This window comes from Choloepus didactylus, chromosome 4 (genome assembly GCF_015220235.1).
Source record: "Choloepus didactylus isolate mChoDid1 chromosome 4, mChoDid1.pri, whole genome shotgun sequence".
Lineage (NCBI taxonomy): Eukaryota > Metazoa > Chordata > Mammalia > Pilosa > Megalonychidae > Choloepus > Choloepus didactylus.
In genome coordinates, this window is record NC_051310.1 from 99,966,985 (window position 1) to 99,987,831 (window position 20,847).

At 47.8% G+C, this 20,847-nt stretch overlaps 1 protein-coding gene across 2 annotated transcripts; it reads left to right on the forward strand.

The window, feature by feature from the left end:
- The first annotated feature begins 4,075 nt into the window (after positions 1 to 4,075).
- Positions 4,076 to 20,841, forward strand: DNAJA4 (DnaJ heat shock protein family (Hsp40) member A4). Of its 2 annotated transcripts, none has more exons than XM_037833276.1 (8): positions 4,076 to 4,302; positions 4,613 to 4,751; positions 10,612 to 10,792; positions 12,594 to 12,698; positions 13,608 to 13,835; positions 14,940 to 15,170; positions 18,594 to 18,694; positions 18,794 to 20,841. In XM_037833276.1, exons 1-8 carry the CDS (start codon positions 4,220 to 4,222, stop codon positions 19,007 to 19,009), a joined length of 1,284 nt encoding a protein of 427 aa, XP_037689204.1. In that variant the 5' UTR covers positions 4,076 to 4,219; the 3' UTR covers positions 19,010 to 20,841. The 2 variants fall into 2 exon arrangements, with proteins under 2 accessions (XP_037689204.1, XP_037689205.1); XM_037833277.1 differs by lacking the exon at positions 4,076 to 4,302 and adding an exon at positions 4,399 to 4,468.
- Positions 20,842 to 20,847: the final 6 nt, after the last annotated feature.

Here is a 20,847-nt window from a genome sequence, read left to right on the forward strand (position 1 = left end):
GGAATACACACAGTATATTTTTAAAAATATACTCCCCTACTTAAAGCTCTTTGGGGGCTTTTGCCACTAAAATCCAAATCTGCCCTATGGTCCACACTCCTGCTCCAACTATGTTTCAGAATCACCGGTTTCTTTCTGGGTCCTGGAAGAAGCCAAGGTCATTCATGCCTTGGGGCCATCACTCTTGCTGTTGTCTGTGCTGGGAGCCCTCTAATCCTGGCTGTGCATGGTATGCTCCTTGTCACCTTCCAGGTCCCAGAACGAATGTCACTTCCTTGAGGAGATCTCCATGACCACCCAAAATTCAACAGCACTTCTTTTCCTTCATGGCTCTGGGCACAAAGCTTAATTAGAAGCTTGTTTCCCAACTTGTTTGATGTGAGGGCGAGAACTGGTTCTTCTGATTACCCAGTGGTGCTCCAGGGTCTCCCACAGTGCTGGGACACAAAAAGCACTTTACAAACATTAGCTGAAGGATGAATGGGCTTGGGGACCTCAGGAGATGGGGGTCCTGATGAGAGAAACTCAGAAGTTTGTCTGTAAATACAAATACATAGCAACATGACCACCCCCCCACTTTCTTAGTCTTTCTCCCCAAACTAAGGAACCCCCAATCTCTGGAGGCAGCAGCTCTGAGTAGGGCTGAGTTCCAAGAGGATGAGGCCTCTGGAAGACTGTGTCCTAATCCACAGACACATCACCAGAAGCTTGGGTTTTGTCTGTTCAAGCAAGGCATCAATGATTAACTATTCAACATGAGTTTCTAGAAATTCCCAGGGGCTGGAGTGCTGGTAAAAGAGGTCCATGCTGAGGGTTACCCAGAGTGGTTCGATTCAGGTGTTCAGGCAGGGCTAGCATGTAAGCTTCTCGAGGGCAGGCTCTACCCTAACCCAGCACAGAGCCAGGCACACGGCAGGGGCATGCTAAGCGTCTGCTGTGATGAAATCAATAAACACCATTTTGTGAGCACTTGCTCTCTGCCAGGCACACACAAAGCACTCTTCACGAGTTCATTAATCCTTACAATAGCCCTGTGAAGTGGATACTCAGTCCCTTTTCACAGAGGAGGAGACTGAGACTTAGAAAGAGGTAAAATAATTTACCCAAAGTCACATAGCCAGTGAGAGGTAGGGCCAGGGCTGTGTACTTCACTCCAAGCAGAAGTTTCACACGATATTGAAACAATGATCTGGAGCAACAACTGCTATTTTAGGAGCCCAACAAATTAATATCCTTTAATTGGAGAAACACTGTGAGTGCCCCTCAAAGCACTAGTTCCACCATTCTCAGCCTCTCTGCTGCCCAGACACTACTCTCTGCTCCTTTTTACCTCGCTGGCCTTTCATGATTTGGGCTTCTCTCCACCCTTCTGGTTCACTTGTTTCTCTGATGCTTCTCTTCCTTCTCCCACTTCCTAAAGGCAGGTGCTCCTACAGGCTTTTCTTTGGTGTTTTCTTCCTCCCTCCACACCATCTCTATGGACCAGCCTGTTAACCCCTGGCCTCCTTTAGAGGGGATGCTAAGATCTGCATGTCCAGCCCAGACCTCTCCCGGGAGGGCCAGACTCATCTCCGATGAATGCTGATTATTCGTCCCAGAATGCAGCTCTTGCTCTGAAACCCTCTATTGTTCAACAAGGCCCATCAGAGGAGGAGCAAACTCCTGCCCAAAGCATTCAGAGATCCAGTGCACCTGTCCCTGCTTCTCTACCAGTTCAGAGCCTCCACCCATCCTGGCTCTGCGCCTTCTGCCTTTATTCTGATATCTCTTCCACGTAGCTACCCTCCCTCCCACCTCTGCTCTGCTCAAAGTAGTTCTAACTTCCAGTCTATGGCACATGCCCCTCCTCCAAGAAGTCTTTCCTGACCCCCTCGCCAATCAAGTGTGGCTTCTACTTCTTCAGCAGACTTCATGGAGAACCTATCCCAGGCTGCCTTGATTGCAAAAGCTACTTCTGTGCTTGCTTTAACTCTCTTTTCACCCATGTCACAAAGGGAGTACACACTGGGAGTCAGGGGACAATGCCCCATTCTATGACTTTTAATTTTGCCTTGTCCTCTAAAAGTCTCCTCATCTATAAAATGAGATGGTGGAATTGAATCAGTATTTCTTAAATTCCAGCCATTCAAGTATGACCTTCTTTGCTTTATCCTTGTACCACCTACACTACTTGTACTACCTGAGAGGTACGAGTACCTAAATAAAAAGGAAACTCTACTACATTTCCTACTTTGACCTGAAAACCAACATCACTTGCAGTAAAGATTGCAACAAGGAAAAAGTAACCATGAAAATGAACACAAGTGATAAAGTAAGGAATGTCTGTGTAAAGCCTCAAATCCTTCCATGTATAATTCTGGAAAACAGTATACTAAATCATCAAAGGCTTCTTTAGCTTAGACAAAAGAAATAATGCATCGACGGGTATTGGGACTATATACCAGGTGCCTGACAAGTCCTATCTTTTAATCTTCACAATAAGGTCATATGAAGCTACTATTAATAGCATCTCCATCCAAAGGCTGGGGTAACTGAGGCTCAGTATGGTTAAGTCACCTACTCAAAGTCACACAGCCAGAAGTGGCAGTGCTGGGTTTTGAATCCAGTCTTGATGGTCCCAGACTTCACTCTGTTATCCATGTATGCCTCTGCGGCTCCACCTTTAAGCCAGCCCCCTCTCACACATGCTCTTCCTGCCAATGTCACTGGTCCAGAGTATCGGACCTGAATAGGCATGTGGTACTGGGCAGTGGTTCTCAGCTCTGGCACTAAAATCATCTGGAAAGCTTTAAAAAATATCAATGCCTGGTTTCCCTCCAGAGGCTCTGATGTAATTGCTTTGGGATGCAACCTGGGCATAGGAATTTTTAGAAGCTCCCCAGGTGATCCCTATGAGTGCCAGGTTCGAGACCCACCATGCTGGGTGCCGTCACAGTTATCATCCCATCTGATCCTTGCAGGAGGCCTATGAGGCAAGCAGGCAGGCGGCAATGACCATGTCCTTTTGATGAAGAAACAAGCTCAGAGAGGCTAAGGTGCAGATAGTTAATAAGATCTGGGCATTGAATCCAAGATTCCCGATCTCCTGTTTTGAGCTTTTTCCTCTGCCCGAAGGTTACTGCCCTACAGGGCCATGATTCAGAGGAAAAAAGCAATGTCCTTAAGAGCAAAGATGGGCGACTGAATTTTTCTTAAAGGACGTTTCCTACCCCTAATAAACAAGTGGAGGAGGAGTGGTGACTGTTCGAACTACAGAACCTAAAACAAGGCCAAGAAATCCCAGAGAGGTAAGCAGTGGCGCCCCCTCCCTGACAGTGTTCCACCGGCAGAAGCTGAGGCCCGGCTGGGGCACAGGGGCCTGCCGTTCTCCGATAGCGCCGTTGCCAGCTTTCCACGCCCACCCTTCGCGGCCGGTTGTGCTCCTGCTTCCTTGGTCACTCACCGGGAGCTGGGCACAGCCTAGGGAAGTCGGGGATCTGTTAATGGACCCTCCTCCCAGGCAGCATTCTGGGCGACCCATCCAGGGCCGTAAGCCCCGCAGCCGTCCTACCTCGTGTAGGCAACACTGGGCCTTCGGGCCAGGTCCAGCCTTGGTGGTTGGTGCAACAGGGGAGGTGGTGACTTCCCACCTCTGGAAGAAGGTGGGGTACTGCCCACCCTTAGGAGACTAGCAGACGTCGCTGCTCACCTCTGAGGGGCGTCACTGCTTACATCTGTGGAACGTCACTGCCCACCTTGGGGGACTTCAGGGGTTCCCAGTTGTGGGCAGTGGAGAGGCCCCTGTCCACATCTGGGCCAGAGGAAGACCACTGTTCCCAACCCGAAGGGCTTAGGTTCACCCCGGCCTTTAGAGATGCCCCGAGCGCCAACAGCTGCGAGGACTCGGGGAACAGGGCCTCATCACGGTAGAGGGCCCCTACCCACTCCAACCCCCACAAAATTGCAACCAACCGAGGCAGGCCTTAGGGCGCATCCAGGCCATGACCAAACAGAGGGCGGCCACACCCCCGAAGTGAGGCCGGGTGGGGAGCGCAGGACGGAGCTCCCCCAGTCCAGCCCCTCTGTGCAGGGTGCCCGTCGGCGCTGCTCTCCAGACCGCTGGATCCACGAGCCGGCCTGCCCCGCGGACTCACGGAAGGGCAAGGGGGCAGCCCCGGGGCGGCGGGACGGTCGTCGGAAGGCGCCCTCCACGCCAAAGCCACCTCCGAAAACCTCAAACATGGCCCGGGGCGGCGGTCCGAACTGGAGTTCGGGGGAATCGGACGGGCGGCCGGAAGAGCAAGAACCCGAGGAGGATGACAGGTGAGCTGGCCGCGCCCGGCCGGGCGGTCCAACCGCCACCGGAACCCCCGCGAAGCTGCTGGGCCTTTGTGGCGTCACTGTCTCCTTGTGGAACCTTCCGCCGGCGCCGAATAAAACCCGCCGCGGAGGAGCCGGCGGCTCGAGTGCGGCATAGCCGGGCGTGGAGGTCGGACGGGCAGGGGGGCGCTCCGGGTCGCGGCGCCCGTGTTGGTGCCCGTGACGGACGGGCGGACGGGCGGGCGGACGGGCGAGGCGCCAGGCGGGGGCGTCCAGGGCGCGCTGACCAGCCTCGCCCGGCCCCGTCCCGCAGAGCCAAGATGGTGAAGGAGACCGAGTACTATGACATCCTAGGGGTGAAGCCCAGCGCCTCCCCGGAGGAGATCAAGAAGGCCTATCGGAAGCTGGCGCTCAAGTTCCACCCGGACAAAAACCCGGATGAGGGCGAGAAGGTGAGGGCCGTGCGCGGCTCCCTGCGGCGCCCGCCGTGAATTATTCAGTCCCGGCGGACGGGCGTTGCGAATTATTGAAGGCGGCAGGGAACCTGAGCCGCGTTGGTTGGTGAGGCGGTCGCCAGGCGCCGCGCAGCCCGCAGCGGGGCCTGGGATGGCTCGGACCGGAGGCCGAGGGGCGCCTCGCTGAGCCCCAGCCCCACCCCGGGGAGGATCGGGGGTGGGCTGGGGCCTGAGGGACTTGGACCCCTCGGGAGCCCCTGCACAGCCCATTCATTCTTCCATTTTCTCCACGAGTGTTTATGGAGCCCCTACCGTGTGTGCCAGAGCCCCCCGGAAGCTCTAGAACTAAAACGGGGGAGTCCAATTCTCATAGAGTCTGCAGGCGCCCGGGTTGTGAGGGGCAGCCAGTAAACAAGGAAACCGAGGAACGCACGACCAGAGATTGTGTGCTTGGCTGGGAACGACCGGAATTGAATTATTTCTGTGCTCATGTTCATTGCTGATGCATAAACCTTAGGGACCAGTTCATTTAATCTGAGCTAGTGGACAAACCCAGTGTCCCTCGTTGAGAATGACTGACTGGATTTGGTCTGGGTTTCTGTCTCCTACCTGAGCTGATAAAAGTTGTCAGATGTTGAATAATTACATTTTCTTTTTTAAACAGGGTCACAAAGATCTGCAACCTGGCACATCCTCTTACATGCATATTTCAGGTTTTCTGTGACAAATGACCCACAACTGAACCTGAGTACCTATATTTGGATGAAAATGCTCTGAGTAACAGACTTAAGTTAAACGTTTTTAGCGGTTTCAGAGGGACAGAGACAGCCTAACTTTTATCCCCAAGGAGACTCTTGAGCTACCTGAATAGGTTATTTTCAGGATCAGGCATTACAAGAAAAGCTTGTCCTTCCCACTCCTCCCTTCACTTCTTGCGATTTTGTATAAAATTTTGGATGTCTCAAATGGGCTTTGGGAAGTGGAGCCATTGTAGTAGCTAATAATAATGACACCTGGCCTCTTCTGAAGCCACAGATGTTGGACTAGCATTTAAACCAGTGGAGAAGATGCTGGTGTCAAAATACCTGTCTACATTAGTTATTCCAAGCTGGAGAAAGCTGCTTAAGGAAGGTTAGTCTGGTGGCAGCAGTGATAGAATGTTTATATTTAGCCACATGTGCCAAATGTGGCTGTCACAAGTTTAAAATGCTTTCCTGTAAGACCATTTGTCTGTTACTCACTGCTGTTCTTTCTTATCTATATTTAGGTGGCTTACTGTAGCCTTTAAATTAACTGACTTTCTACATGGCGTTGGTGATTTATAGACATGCTCCCTAAATTCATTGTAGTTTTGTTTCTGAGACTCCCACTTCTAAGCTTCTGATTCCATGTTTCAGCAGACTGGCTCAAGGCAACACGTGAGAAAGCCTTCTGACCCTAGTTTCAGGTCAAACCTCATAGCATTCAGTTAAGTTCATGGCTGTATGAATACTTTGAGATGTGTATGCTTTTGTTACTCTGAAGCTTTTTTTTTTTAATTGAATTTGACCTGTATGACATTTGTGTAGTTTTCACCCTGTATACACCAGTCTGAGCAGGTGGTTTGGTTTGTTTTAAACTAATATTTATAACCAGCCACTGAATTAGTGTCACATAAAATGAGACTCTTGGTGGTAAGTGAGGTTTGGCAGGTCTCTCTCAGCTTAGGTAGGTTCTGTGATGTGCCCACTGCCAAGAATACTCTTCTTCCCATCCTCCATGAAGGGGGGAAACACTTTAGTTTTCAGCTAGAACATCTTCCAGGAGGTTCTTCTGACTCATAGGTTGCTCACAAATGTGCGCTGTGTCTGGCTGTGCAGTGTAGGTGCTAAAATGTTTGGCTGAATGCATGAGAAAAGAGGGATGTCATAAGAAGAAATGCACTTTCAGAATTTCCATTTGGGGGGAGGAGAGAGCCTTGTAGAAGGCACAGGTCAGAAGGAAAAGTGTTGTGGTGAAGGGAGGGGAACTGGGAGATCAGTGGAAATTTGAATTGTAAATCAAAGAGGCAGAGGTGACTAGGGACACAGTTTATGGAAACTCTACTGTCAAATTCCCCCAAGGGGCTCATTCATTCATTCATTCACCAAACCCCTCCTGTTCTGGTCCTACTGTGTGCCAGGTGCACTGTGCAGGGCTTTTCTTTCTCGTGCAAATCTGGGTGTTGTTCTTGTTCACTTTGTCTGTTGCAGGTGGAACCTTTTTAGTTTTTTCTTCTTCCTAAGTTTGTCACTGTATTATTAATGTCTCTTCAAAAATAGATAAGGCAGTCCTTTCTCTCCTTGCTCCCGGACAACTGAGAAGACTGCTTGAGTGCCAGTCTTTGTTTTTGGCTGTGTTGTCCTGTGTTGCTAAGCATTGGGGGCAGCCTGTATTTGTTGTCAGGTGCTCTGTGTGGAGTCTGTACTTCTCTCAGCTCATGTACGGCTGGTTTCCTGCAAGATGCAAAGGTAGCAGTTCATCAAGATTAGTCCCTTTCAGGAGCAGTGAGGGGGACAGATACTTGGCTACTTCTTGAACCAGCTTTTGAGATGAGTTTGGTCTTTTGGCTGATTTCACTGTAACTTTTAGTTTGAATAATACATTTTCAAGTTAAGAAATCATAAAAGATAGCATAACGTTGCAGAAAATGTCAGAATATAGAGGAAAACCCACCAAATACACATCCCCCTAACCCTTGTCATTGTGCTGCTTTTTCAGGCCTTTTCCAAGATGATTATACATGTTTTTTTTTTCTCTCTCTCTTCACTTAATATTTTATCACAAGTACTTTTTCAGGTTGCTACGTAGTCTTCAAAGCCATTTTTTTCCAGCTGCATAATGATCTCATTAAGGTTCTGTGACGGATTATCACAGTCTGAAAGGCGAGCTGGACAGAGCACCAAGTTCCAACTGTGAGAAAGGGGGAGAGGCAAGGAGCTGAGTCAGGCTTTGAAGTGCCAGGACTCCAGAGGTGGGATGGACCCTCAACAGATAGTCACAGACCCTTTCCCACATTAGATCTGACCTCCAGTCGAGTGTCCTGAGTGACAGGGAAGTCACCACCTTACCAGACATCCTTTTCCATTCTTAGATTAATCATTAATTCCTTTAAGTCTAAGAGTCTTGTGGGTATCTAGGGTATTTGGTGAGCATTTTTAGTGGACATTCTCAGGCAGCATATTTATCTATTCCTGGAACTACAGATAGGCCTGGGAACCTGAACTACAGACAGGCCTGGGAACCTCTCTAGGGCAGCCTGGCCTCCTTGCTTTCTGATTGTCCATACCTGCAACTTGGCCTCTACACCTCAATTTTTCTGCTGTGGAAAGGGATAGGAAGTCAATGATACCTACTTCTTTGCAGAAATGATATGAGAATTAACATAGCTCTAGCCACCTTTTGTATGATTCTGATGTCCCTTTAAGACTTTTTTTTAATTGCCTAGTTTTTGGCTACTGGATCAGAGATCTGTACAAGAGAGAAGATAGCATTTCTTAGTAGTTTCCATATTTGTATCTTTATGTCACTTTGAACATTCTCTATGTTTTATGGCATCAACTGCATTCATAGGATATTTATATATACATCTGTCTCTGACTAAACTGTAGCCCCATGAGAACCAAGACCCTAACTCTTCTGAATTCCCAGAATCAACTCATTCATTTAACACATATTTACCAACTGCCATCTATGTGCCAGGCATAGTTTGGGGGCTCAGGGATACAGCAGTGTACAAAGCTGGCAAAACTCCTGTCCTCAAGGAGCTTATATTGCAATGGGGAGATATAACATAAGCAATAAATGATATGGTATGTTAGAAGGTGATTAGTGCTTTGGAGAAAAATAAAGTATGACTGATCCAGCCACAACATGAATGAACCTCAAAAACATTATGCTAGATCAAAGAAGCCAGATGCAAAAGGCCACATGTTATATGATTCCATTTATGCTAAATATTCAGAACCGGCAAATCTATAGAAAGCAGATTAGTGGTTGCCCGGGGAGAGGGCAGAATAGGAGGAGACTGCTTAATAGGTGTGGGTTTTCCTTTTGGGGTGATGAGAAAGTTCTGGAACTAAATAGTGGTGATAGTTGCACATTGTGAATATACTTTAAAAACCACTGGATTGAGCATTTAAAAATGATTTAAATGGTAAATTTTATGTTATATGCATTTTACCACAAAAAGGAGAGAAGCATAAATCAGAGAAGGGCAGTGTTCTGCGAGATATGCTTGCAATTTTAAAACAGGGTTGCTGGGGAGGCCTCCCTGAAAAGGGAGCATTTGAGCAAAGGCTTGAAAGAGGAAAGGGGAGTTCCTAGCAGGCCGAGGACAGGTGCATGCCTGGGTCTTGAGGACTGGCAAGGGGGCCAGTGAAGGTGGGGCAGAAGGTGGGAGGGATGGTGTGTGCAGGAGGAGCCCAAAGTAGTAAGGACTGACTGGCTTTTACTCTGAGTGAGGTGACCACATTGGAGGGTCGGGGGCAGACGATTGACATGACTCACAGGCTTGCTCTGGCTGCCGTGAGGAGAACAGACTGAAAGCTGAGGTGAGGATGGAAGATGGGAAACCAGTGAGGAGACTACTACAGTAAGCCGGGCAAGAGATGATGGCTTTGACCAGGGTGGGCATGGGTTAGGGTTAGGGATAGATTTGGGGTATGTTAGTGTCCTGATTAAAAAACTTCCATACCTACAGAGAAGATGAGAGTGATACAATGAACCCCTGTATATCCTTCACCTAGTTTTACCAGTTGTAGCTATGTTCCCTTGTTGGCTTTATCCATTATCGTTCTCATCGTTAGTTGCTAAACCTTTTGAGAGTAAGTAGCAATACATCATAACCTTTCAGCCCTAAATACTTCAGCATGTTTCTCCTAGGGATGAGGACACACTCGTACATAACCATAGTACAATTATCAAATTCAAGAAGTTTAATAATGAAAAAGATTCACATTTCTCCAGTTGTTCCAATACTGTCCTTTGTAGCCATTTTCTCCTCAATGGAGGATCCAATCCAGGATCACACTTTGCATTTTGTTTTCCTTTCTTTTAGTCTCCTTTAATCTTGTCTGTTGCAACATTGGCACTTTTGAAGAGTCCAGGCCAGTTTTGCAGAACATCCTCAATTTGGGTTTTCTGATTGTTTTCTTACAGTTGGATTCCAGTGATGCATTTTTGGTAGGAATGCCATGCAAGGGGTAGTGTGCCTGTCTCAGGGTACTGGAGAGCCAAGAGGATTTGTTGACAGATGAGATGTGAGAGAGAGAAGAAATAGTTTTAGTGTTACCCACTGACTGAAATACGGGGGAATCTGTGGAAGGGCAGGATTTCGGGGGAAGATCAGGAGTACAGCTTTGCACACTGTTGGGCATGTGGTTAGGTGCTCACAGGATATCTGTGGTTGCATTTCACAGTAGGAAACTACTAGCAGTCCCCTTGAGCTGGGAGAGGCAGTGATGGCACCTGGGGGCGCTGGGCATCCTCAGGCTGTCGAGGAGGTCCGGCTGGTCTCACTGCGTCGGAGCCCAACCGCCTTCTTCCTGTGGGTGCAGCCAGGGTAGGGAGAAACTTCCTTTCCTGCTGCTTTCTCTCCCTTACTCTTGACAGTGTCCCTGCCACCAGGTCCTTAATAATTTTTTGCCTTGTGTTTCCCACTTTTCAAGGGAAATAAATGAAAAAATAAGGCTCCAGACTGAGAATGCGTATGACCAGCTAGTTTGGGGGCTGGGTACAGTAATGGCTCTGTATGGGTAAACATATGGTCGGTTTGCTTAATAAAACAACTCCAACCTCTCTCTCTTTTTAATCTCTCTCTCCTTTTTTCTTTTTCAAGTTTAAACTCATATCCCAGGCATATGAAGTGCTTTCAGATCCAAAGAAAAGGGACATTTATGACCAGGGCGGGGAGCAGGCAATTAAAGAAGGCGGCTTGGGGGGTACCAGCTTCTCTTCACCCATGGACATCTTCGACATGTTCTTTGGTGGTGGAGGACGGATGGCTAGAGAGAGAAGAGGTAAATGCTTTTAAAGAAATGTAAGCAAGTTTTATAGTTTCCAGAGTTGTCCATGCTGTTGGGATCAGGATGGATCATACTCTAAAAGGGCACATTTGTCATGTTTTAGGATCATGAGCTTTAAATAGCTCATCACTTGCCTAGTATCCAGGCCACCCTGAATCTCTTAACATCTGCAACAATTACCCGACACCCTCCAGGCTCCACTCAACACAGGTATAAAGGAGCGAGGAGAGTGGGTAGGCAGAGAGGAAGAAAGTCAAGTTCATCTTGTCCTTTTTATTATATCACTGGGGTCAGGCATCTGAGTGTTCTTGGGGACATAAGTGGCACCTCTGCTGGCTGTTACTTAGAGAAGCCTCTCCTGAGAGCTTGCGCCTCCCTCCCGTTCCTGTTACCCCATCCAGGACCGGGGCTGCAGGTCGGTGGTCGATACTCTGCCACGTTCAGTGAAGCCTTGTTTACCCAGCCTGCTCAGGAGATTTTCTAGGTAACAGAATTGAATTGTTTATGTCTTAAAATCTTTGTAAAATTACCTGCCTCTGTTTTCAGAATGCAGTATGGATAGCAGCTTCATCCCCAAGAGGTGGGTGAGGCCCCAGTAGCCCCTAGCTGAATGGTTGCAGGCTGTTCTGGTTTTTGAGTTCTGGGGTTTGTTCTTTGTAATTTTTCCACATCTTACCTCCTTCCAGATTATGAGCTGTCACCTCTGATGGGTGTCAGTGGATATCCCTTTACCCCTGTCCAATTTACCATTGATAATCTGCTTTGGACCTCAAAACCAAGCTTAGCTACAATTCTGGGTAAAATCAGGACAAATAAGCTCTGCAGTGGGGTTTACAGAAGTGTGATTTTGGTCAATGAGAGGCCCCTGGATAAATGAGGCTTTTACTTGTCACATTATAATTGACTTTGGGCTTCAGAGAGCTTGGGTGTCAATTCTGTGAACACGGTGTCCTGAAAAACACAAAGCTTTTATGAGGGAAAAATCCTTCCCCCGTTGCCGGGGTATTTTGCCTGTTCATGTAATAGACAGTGTGGGTGTGTGCTTAAAACCTGGGGTCTTTTCTTGCCCAGCTCTCTCACTGTCTGCAGATGAACAACTTCACGCCCTTAATTAAGTCATCTCTCAAAGATGACAGCCAATAAACGAGGACAGCTGGCTGCGGTGACTGTGAGAGCCCCCGGGCGGCAGTGAGGTTGCAGTGCGTCAGTCCTGACAGACTGGCACCGCGCCCGAGCAACCAGCTCCCACCTGATGACCAGATGCCCACTGCCTTTAGTGCAGGAACACCGTTCAGCAGATGAGAGAGCCCCACTTGGCCACAGATTATGAAAGAGGGGTGTTTTTCAGAAAGCAGAAAGCTGTATGCCCAAGGAAGAGTTCCAGTTAAGGGTTCAGAGAATTGGGTTCTCAGGAGTTCATCCAGGAGGAGGGGCTCCTTTCTTGGGGAGCACTTAGTTAACCAGTTTGATCAGTTAACATTGCCGTTGGTTTACTCAGTTAGGTGATCATCCTGTCCTCAGATTTGTTCTCAGAAAATAAAGGTGGAACGTCTTCTTGATGACATCTATAAATGATTGAACTGCTACCTCATGGCTAGAGAGGGTCTTAGTTCTTGACCTTGGCTGAGGGCCAGAAGGCCGGGTGGGTTGTCCTGGAAGCCTTGCTTCCCCTAGGCAAGCTTCTCACCTCTAGAGACTGCCTGTGCCTAAACATCATGTGGGTGGCATTTAATCCAGTGGGATATTTAATACAGCTTTAACAATTGTTTTTTTGTTTTGTTTTGTTTTTGGTAAGGCAAGAATGTTGTACATCAGCTGTCTGTAACTCTTGAAGACTTATATAATGGAGTCACAAAGAAACTGGCCCTTCAGAAAAATGTAATTTGTGAGAAATGTGAAGGTAAAAATTAATTTTTAAATGAATCTCATAGTTTTGTTCTCTTTGATCTGAAAACAAGTCTGGTTGTTTTGCAATTCAGAGGACAATAATTTATCTTCTTTGTGAAGGTCAAACAGAGATTACAAGGCAGGTGGTCTGAAGGCCAAATCCTTTTGCCTGAGGAATGTTTTATTTGGGCTGAAATTTAATGTGTGGACAGTTGTCTTAAAAATTTAAAAATCTGGAGAGTTCACCTAACCCAGGGGTCAGCAGACTTTCTCTGTAAAGGGTCAGATAGTAAACATTGTAGATTTTGTGGGCCATCCAGTCTCTGTGGCAAATACTCAGCTCTGCCGTTTGTAGCCCTTAAGCAACCATAGATAATGTGTAAAGGAACGTGCCGGCATTCCAGTAAAACTTTTATTTACAAAACCGGGCAACTGGCCATAGTTTGCTGACTTAAATGTAATCATAATTACATAATTAGTGTAATTATATAATGTTATTTTTTAAAATCAGATTTTTCAAGAAAAGTTCAAGCTGTTGACCCTGGGCCCACGTTGTCCCACAGGGGATTGGTTGAACCAAGAAGCCTATTGACAGGCCTTGTGTTCTCCACTTCTCCCCAGTGCCGGCCTGCTCATTCTCATGTAGGGATGAGTGTTTCCCCACCCTGGGGTGAAAGAAAGAGGACATACTTGGTGAAACTAAAGTAGTGAATTTGGCTTGGCCCAGCCATAAACACAAATGTTTGAACTCAGACCAGGATCTCAGCTGATAGGTGAGAATTACCCAGCCTCGTCCACACTGCTTTTTGTGATCTTCAGTAATCAGAATTCAAACCCCACCCCGATGTCCAATTTAATGGCTCATTACTCATCTGCCATGGCTCTCAGCAGGGACACAGCTTACGTTCCTGTCCCTCTGCAGGTGTTGGTGGGAAGAAGGGGTCTGTTGAGAAGTGCCCCCTGTGCAAGGGCCGGGGGATGCAGATTCACATCCAGCAGATCGGGCCGGGCATGGTGCAGCAGATCCAGACGGTGTGCATCGAGTGCAAGGGCCAGGGTGAGCGCATCAACCCCAAGGACCGCTGTGAGAGTTGCAGTGGTGCCAAGGTGATCCGAGAGAAGAAGATTATTGAGGTGCATGTTGAGAAAGGTGAGGCTACGCAGAACCCAACTCTTCCCGCTTGTTGGAAATGCCTCTTGGGTGCTAATTGTGGGACACACAATACAGCTTAGATGTCAAGGGACATCTTAGATATATGACAACATATATTTCAATAATATTAGGATGTTCCAAAAATTCCTCCTGTTGCCAGGTCATCTTCTCTTGACCCTCCCTGACCTTATTTCCCTTCCATGTCACTTGCCAAAGTTTTCTTGCTGAGGTCTTCCTTGAGATTTAAAAAAAAAAAAAAAAATACAGCCTCCTTTTAAGGTTCTCCAATGCCCTGAAAGTCTTACTTGACCCCAGTTTTGGTTCACTGCCCTCTCCTGTCACTCTTAGACCATACCTTTAGGACCTTTTGGAGTATCCTTCCTGTTAGTTTGTACTGCTCATTGGCCATAAGACCTGGGATAAGTCCTTATAGCTGCACATTTCTTTTCTCCATACATCTCCCCTCTGCTGCACCAGATCTTTTGATACAGTGCCTTCCCCTGCCATTCATACTGCCCGGCACCATCATTTTAAGGCTTTTTTTTCAGTCTCAGCTGTTCTCCAAAATATTTCCTGATTATTTGGTGGCTTCCCAGTCCAGCAAATGCATCTTAGATTAGAGACGAGGTCAAAAGTGTAAGGATCAACACCCAAACCAACACACGTGTTGTTAGAGGGATTCTTATTTAAACGTGCCTTAATCCTGGGCCTGTGTGCACACACTTGATAGTGAGTGATGGGGCTGGCTGTCCTGTGCCTGTCAGTCCCCAGAGCTGGGCACCGTGTGTGCCCTGGGAAGAGGGTGGTGACCTCAGGCTCCCAGTGAGGCAGGTGGGTGGGTGGGGTGCAGTGGGAAGTGGAACGGGTCACTGGCTGTTACCCACTCTCCTTGCTGCCCGCCTCACTGAGGACCCACGTTTGCCAAGGGAAGCTTGACCTCATTGCTTATCCGAGCTGCTGCTCCCATCCCCTGCCTGCTCAAATTTGGGCAGTTTGATGACTAGAACCCCTCAAAGGACTCTGTGTTCCTTCCTCAGAAGTTTTATGAAAAGTGTGATTTTTAAGAGAAATGGCTAATCAGAAAGGGCTGATGTCTCATAGGTATGAAAGATGGGCAAAAGATACTATTTCATGGAGAAGGAGATCAGGAGCCTGAGCTGGAGCCTGGTGATGTCATAATTGTGCTTGATCAGAAGGATCATAGTGTCTTTCAGAGACGAGGCCATGACTTGATCATGAAAATGAAAATTCAGCTTTCTGAAGCCCTTTGTGGCTTCAAGAAGACGATAAAAACACTGGATGATCGAACCCTTGTAATTACATCCAAATCAGGTAATGTTGATTTCCATTGTAGCCATGCTGTGTATTTTTAAATGGTGTCCCATTTTAGCTTGACTTCTGTTACTCAAGTTCCTATGACTTGATTTTCTCTAAATTTAAAGTCATCACTAATGATTGGTGCTCCTGAGAGTTTTCTGCATTTCTTTTATTTTCTCCTAGAAAAAATCTGGAGTGGACTTGTATAGCCTCAAACAGGAATCTTGGGAGTTGAAAGTTCTAACTGGATCTGCCAGTTAAAGTTGAATTGAACAATTATTTTTGTATAAGAAGACACCACCAGCTGATGATCAGTGGTGTTTTTTCCCATCAAGTGGTGATCTGTGCTGATCCATCTGCAGGCTTCCCTAGTCCGTGTTGTCGATTACACATGGGAGACATTGCAGAAGAATACTAGGATAGAATTTTCCTGAAAAAAGACTGTCTGCCAGCATATCTTGGGAGGCTTCCCCAGGAGCTGTCCTTGCCTGCCCATACCCACAGGATCCCGAAGGAACTGCCCCAGGGACCTGAGCCCTTGATGTGCTAGTCCTGCGGGGATTCCAGGCTTGCAGCTCCCAGGAGAGTTGGTGGCCACTGCAGCCGAGGATCCGCATGGGCACCACAGTGCCTGCTTGCAGGAGCTGAGGGGGAGGGCAGGCAAGTTAAAGAAGGGAGGGGGCAGCTTAGGGACTTGACTTGAAGCTGCTTCTGAATAGCGCAGGACTTAAGATGGAGAGAATGGCAGTGGTCCACATCAGAGAACATCTGGACGGGGTGTGGTGGCCACGGGCATCCTTCGCCCACCTCAGCTGTGAGCAGTGCTGCCCTAGTTCCCTTGCTAGTCACAGGGTCAGGGAATAACTTCCTTGGGCAAGCTGAGGGTTTATGACTAGAGAGGGGCGGTTCAGGGCTGGGGCAGGAGGGACCAGCCGATAAGCCAGTCCACGGGCAGTGGTAGCTGGTGATAAGACTCTGAAGCCCAGTGAGGTAAGCAGAGCCCACTGCCACACACCTCCCCAACCAACCACCTAGGCCTGAGAGTCCCCACTTCTCTGTCTGCTCCTGCCCTTTTCCTTTGCCTGCCTGCTTTCCCCCTTCTAGCTTTGTTTTCTTAACCAGCCACTTTTTTTTTCTTGGTTCTGCTGCTTCCTTTTCTGGGCATAATATGAATTGGAATACATCTAAGCCTTGATTAGAGTTTGTTTTACTTTTTATATGAAATACTTTCAAATTATAAAAAGTTGTAAAAATAAAAATAGTACAAGGGATACATATATACCCCTTCACCCAATTTGCCTATGGTTAACATTTCATCCCATTTACTTTTTCATTTGCTCTGTGTGCATATGCAAACACACACACACACACACACACACACAAGCAATATTGTGGGGAAAGCACTGCAGTGCAAAATTTGAGAGATAAAATTTGCTTGAAGATTTTAATATAAAACATCTTCCTTGAAGTTCCATTCCATAAATTCTTCGTGATTCCCATTTCCTCTCACTTGAGCTGGGAATTTTGAGGATCACGTTTCCACAGAGCCCTAGAACACTGGTTCTGAGCCGGTTTGTGCCCAAGACTTCCTAACAGTGCTGCTGCAAACAGTTCAGCCCAGATGCTCGCCTTCCCAGAGCCGGAGCTGGGTAGCATCCACCTGTAACTTCCGTGGGAATGCTCGTCCTTGGCCAGGAACTCCCTGGAGTGGCAGTTCCACTGTGGGGCAGGGTGAAGGTGGTGAGGCTGGAGCCCAGAAGGAAGGAAGCAGCAGGGGACACCAAAGCACTCCTATTCCCTTGCTTAGTTGTGAGGCAGGGCAGGGTGTCCACAAAATATTCTGCTGGAGATTCCTTTTGTTTCTCTGCTTTTTGTTTTTTTCTCATTTATCCTTTTTGTGTGTGGCCTCTCCCTTCTTTCCTTCATCCCTTCTTTTCTCGTTTTGGCTTATTTCTTGTCCCTTTATTTCCTGTTCTCCCTTCTTCCCCCTTTCTTCTACTGTTGAAATGCTTTCCTCGCCAAAGAGCGCAGGGCTGTCCTCAGCATTACTGAGAATCAAGAGATAAACGAAAAAAAGTGACTTAGGAGATGCGCGAGTGTGATGCCTCTGACCAAAGTCAGAAATTCACCTTGCAGAAGAGCCTGACACACAGCCGTTGCCCTCCTCTTACATGTAGCTTTTCGTGTTAGTCTCTCAATTTCCCAGCCCCCAGCAAGTTGGACTCGGCAGCGTGGGGAAGTCAGCCTTGAGAGCAACAAGAAGTGACACCGGACAGGAACAGAGGAGACAGAAAAATTCTTTGAAACAAAAAACTCCTAAGAACATAGAAAGCCCAGCAGCTCGGGGCCTTGGGGCTGAGGGCAGCCACCGTGCAGGTGCAGTAGGCTCCGGCCAGGCCTGAGGCAGTGCCCTGCTCGTGAATGGTCCCCAAGGATAAAGACCAGCCTGCTTTATTTTACACAGTGCCTATGCCGTACCTCCAGAGTTCCTCTTGAAGAGAGCTTTCACTTTCTGAATAGTCCCCTTCTGTGGAAAACCATTTTCCCAGGAGAGGGGGCTGCTGGATAAATTACTGTTCAGCTTTTATCTTCTCCTTTTCTGCACACAACCCTCCACATTTACTTCCCTGATATTTTCCTCCTTCTTCATCCATTTCCTTAATGAGCTGAAGGGCATACCTTTTCAGAGACCCTTTTGTCCCTTTCCTTCCCCATGCTTGGAGGGAAGTAACACTGGGGAGAGGAACCTTCGAGGCAGAACCTCAGTGTTCTGCCAGTCTACATTCTCATGATGCCTTTTGAAGGAATGTAAATATAAGAACTGGTGGGTGTGTGTTAGGAGACCACCTCCAGCTCACAGTGGGTGAGGGAGCGCTTTCAACAGCGAAGCGGCCGGTAGCCTGAACCACGTTATGAGCTCCCCACCTGGGAAGCTGGCTGTCACCCACAGGGTGGCCCCCGGCAGGCTCTCCCACCAGATGGAGGGCTGGCTGGATTCCCGGGGCCCCTTGCAGCTCCAACCTCTAAGTCAGTGTGGCGCAGACTGTCACCCACTCCCGAAGAGGCAGGCAGACCCTGACTTGGGTTTTCTGGCTCCTCATTCACTTTTTTTAAACCAGCCTATGTGCTGGAGGCCAAGCATGTGTACAGAAGCCTCTGTGTGCCCCAGTGTGTTGCTTCCATGGCACACAGCTGTCCAGAGTATGGGCCAGAGTGTGTGCTACTGTCCGAGCCCCTCGCTTCACCCCTTTACCCAGACAGTACCCCTGACAGGGGCGACCCATTGGGGACCCACTTTCCAAGTAGAAACAGCTTATGCCCTTCTTTGCCTGGCTGCTGAGGATACTAGGCCTGTTGCCAGCTCTCCCAAACGGGAGACTGACCTTTCTAGGCCACCCTTAGTCTACCTGTTTCATAACTCACCTTTCCCTTTGGCAGGTGAAGTGATAAAGCACGGGGACCTGAAATGTGTGCGCAACGAAGGGATGCCCATCTACAAAGCCCCCCTGGAAAAAGGAACCCTGATTATACAATTTTTAGTAAGTTCACTGCGTTTTATTCTCGTGGAACATGTTCTTAAATGCCCTAATTGGAAAGACGGAAAACAATTCCCAGTCTCTCATACCTCACCTTTACAGGTACTCTTTCCTGAAAAACACTGGCTTTCTCAAGAAAAGCTTCCTCAGCTAGAAGCTTTGCTCCCTCCTCGACAGAAGGTGAGGATCTCGGATGACATGGACCAGGTGGAGCTGAAGGAATTTAGTCCCAGTGAGCAGAACTGGCGCCAGCACAGGGAGGCCTACGAGGAGGATGACGACGGGCCCCGGGCCGGAGTGCAGTGCCAGACAGCATGACGGGTGCGGTGCAGCGTGGCCTGTCCGGACTAGCACATGATGAATGTAAAGTTGGCACAATGAAAATGGCATCACTTTAATGGCCTCGTGTTTGGGGTGTCCTGTGTATGTGTTCAGCATTCTCCATTGCTGAGTGTCTTTTTGGTTTTTCTTTCTTTTTTTTTGGTTGTAATTTAAGTTATAGCTTAATTTATATTTAAATGTTTTAAGTGTAAATCACTTCTAGTCTGCATATGGTATCTGTTCATTTACATTTTCAGAATATGCTTTCAAGATGCCAGTGACTGCACCAACACTTTGTGTTTCTAGTGGCTTTGTCATCCCTCAGTAAACTCCACCAGGAAAGCACAGCTCAGATAGCAGCACTTTCCCCACACAGTGGGCATCCTGATCCATCTCTAGGTCTGTGGTTTCCCCTCCCTCTCTCCCATTGCAGAGTTCCAGAGGGCTCAGTCTCAGGGCTGCCCACATGACGTTTGACTCTAAAGTCTAGGTGATCCTCCTAAAGAATAAAAGCACATCTGTGGATTGGACCTGGCCCCATGTGCCTCTCTTTAGTCCCCTGGTTCACAGAGTGGGCTGCAGTCCCAGAGTTGCAGGGCCAACTTAGTGCTTACTGTTCTGTGCCCGTAAGTGGTTGGAATGGGGTATGAATGTGTTTGACCATTTCTCTTGGAAGCTTTCTGAACCTTCCAAGCCTTGTGGTGAGGACAAATTGGTGTTTTAAATGACATGCCTATGTAACTGTTTGCCTGTGACCTCGTACCTTGTTCTTTGTAGTTTTAAAGCATTTCTGTTGACAACCTTTGCAATGCTCTCCCACCAAAGTGCTTACTTGTAAAGAAAAACTAAACCTTTCCATGTCCCCATAGCCTCAGTACAGCAACAGAAGCCATGGAAGAAGCTGCTGGTTTGGCCATATAGCACAGACAGCTTCCCATGTGACCAGTGATCCTGGATGACTTGAGGGTCTGGAAAGGTATAGAACTTGGTGTTTTCCACCTCATTCTCCCAGCTCCAACTCCCTCCCAAAGGCTTGTGCCTCTCCTTGTTGCACAGCCATACTTATGAAGGGCTTCCTGCTCACGGAATATTGTTTTGGTCAGAACTGCACTGACCAGGCTCTACCATGGACTAGTTTGTTAGATTCACTGTAAATTATAGCTTGTTTGGAGGGATACTAGTCATTGTTGTACCTCTGGCAGGTGAACTGCAATTTGAACCTAGGATTACCTCAACCTTTAGCCATCCTGTTCATTTCTTTCACACAATAGTCTTGAAATAAGACTGCTACCGTGTAAGCTACTGGGTTAAAGCTGAGGCTACTTGTCAGATCCCCCCTTATTTGGCTATACAGTACTCCTGAGAGTTTGACCCAGACCAGGGACCCCAGTAGGAGGGTCAAAGGGCAGCTCAGATCCATGGCAGGTAGGGTGAACCAGCAGGGTGGGCTGAGTTCCAGGAGAATATTGCAGGGTAGTGGGCCCAGCTCTTTAGATGGGCTTAATTTGTTTAAAATATGTATAGAAAGAGCCCCACCTGTGCCCACTTTTGACCATTGGTCAGGAAGGATGGACATAAAACCGAATCTTCCAGTTAAGCCTATGTGAAAATCAGTTTACAAATGGACCACAACTCCAGGGTATTCTGTTTCTGTTCTGTGCTGTGACTTCCTAATAAATTATGCTAGAGAACTACTATTTAGATGGTGATGGAACAAAATTACATTCAGCTCTTTCCTTATGTAAATGGAATTTGGAGGGTGTTGCTTAAAATTTTATTCCACCTGTACATTTGTCACTTTAAAAATAAAATGACCTGGTATGAAACAAGTGGCT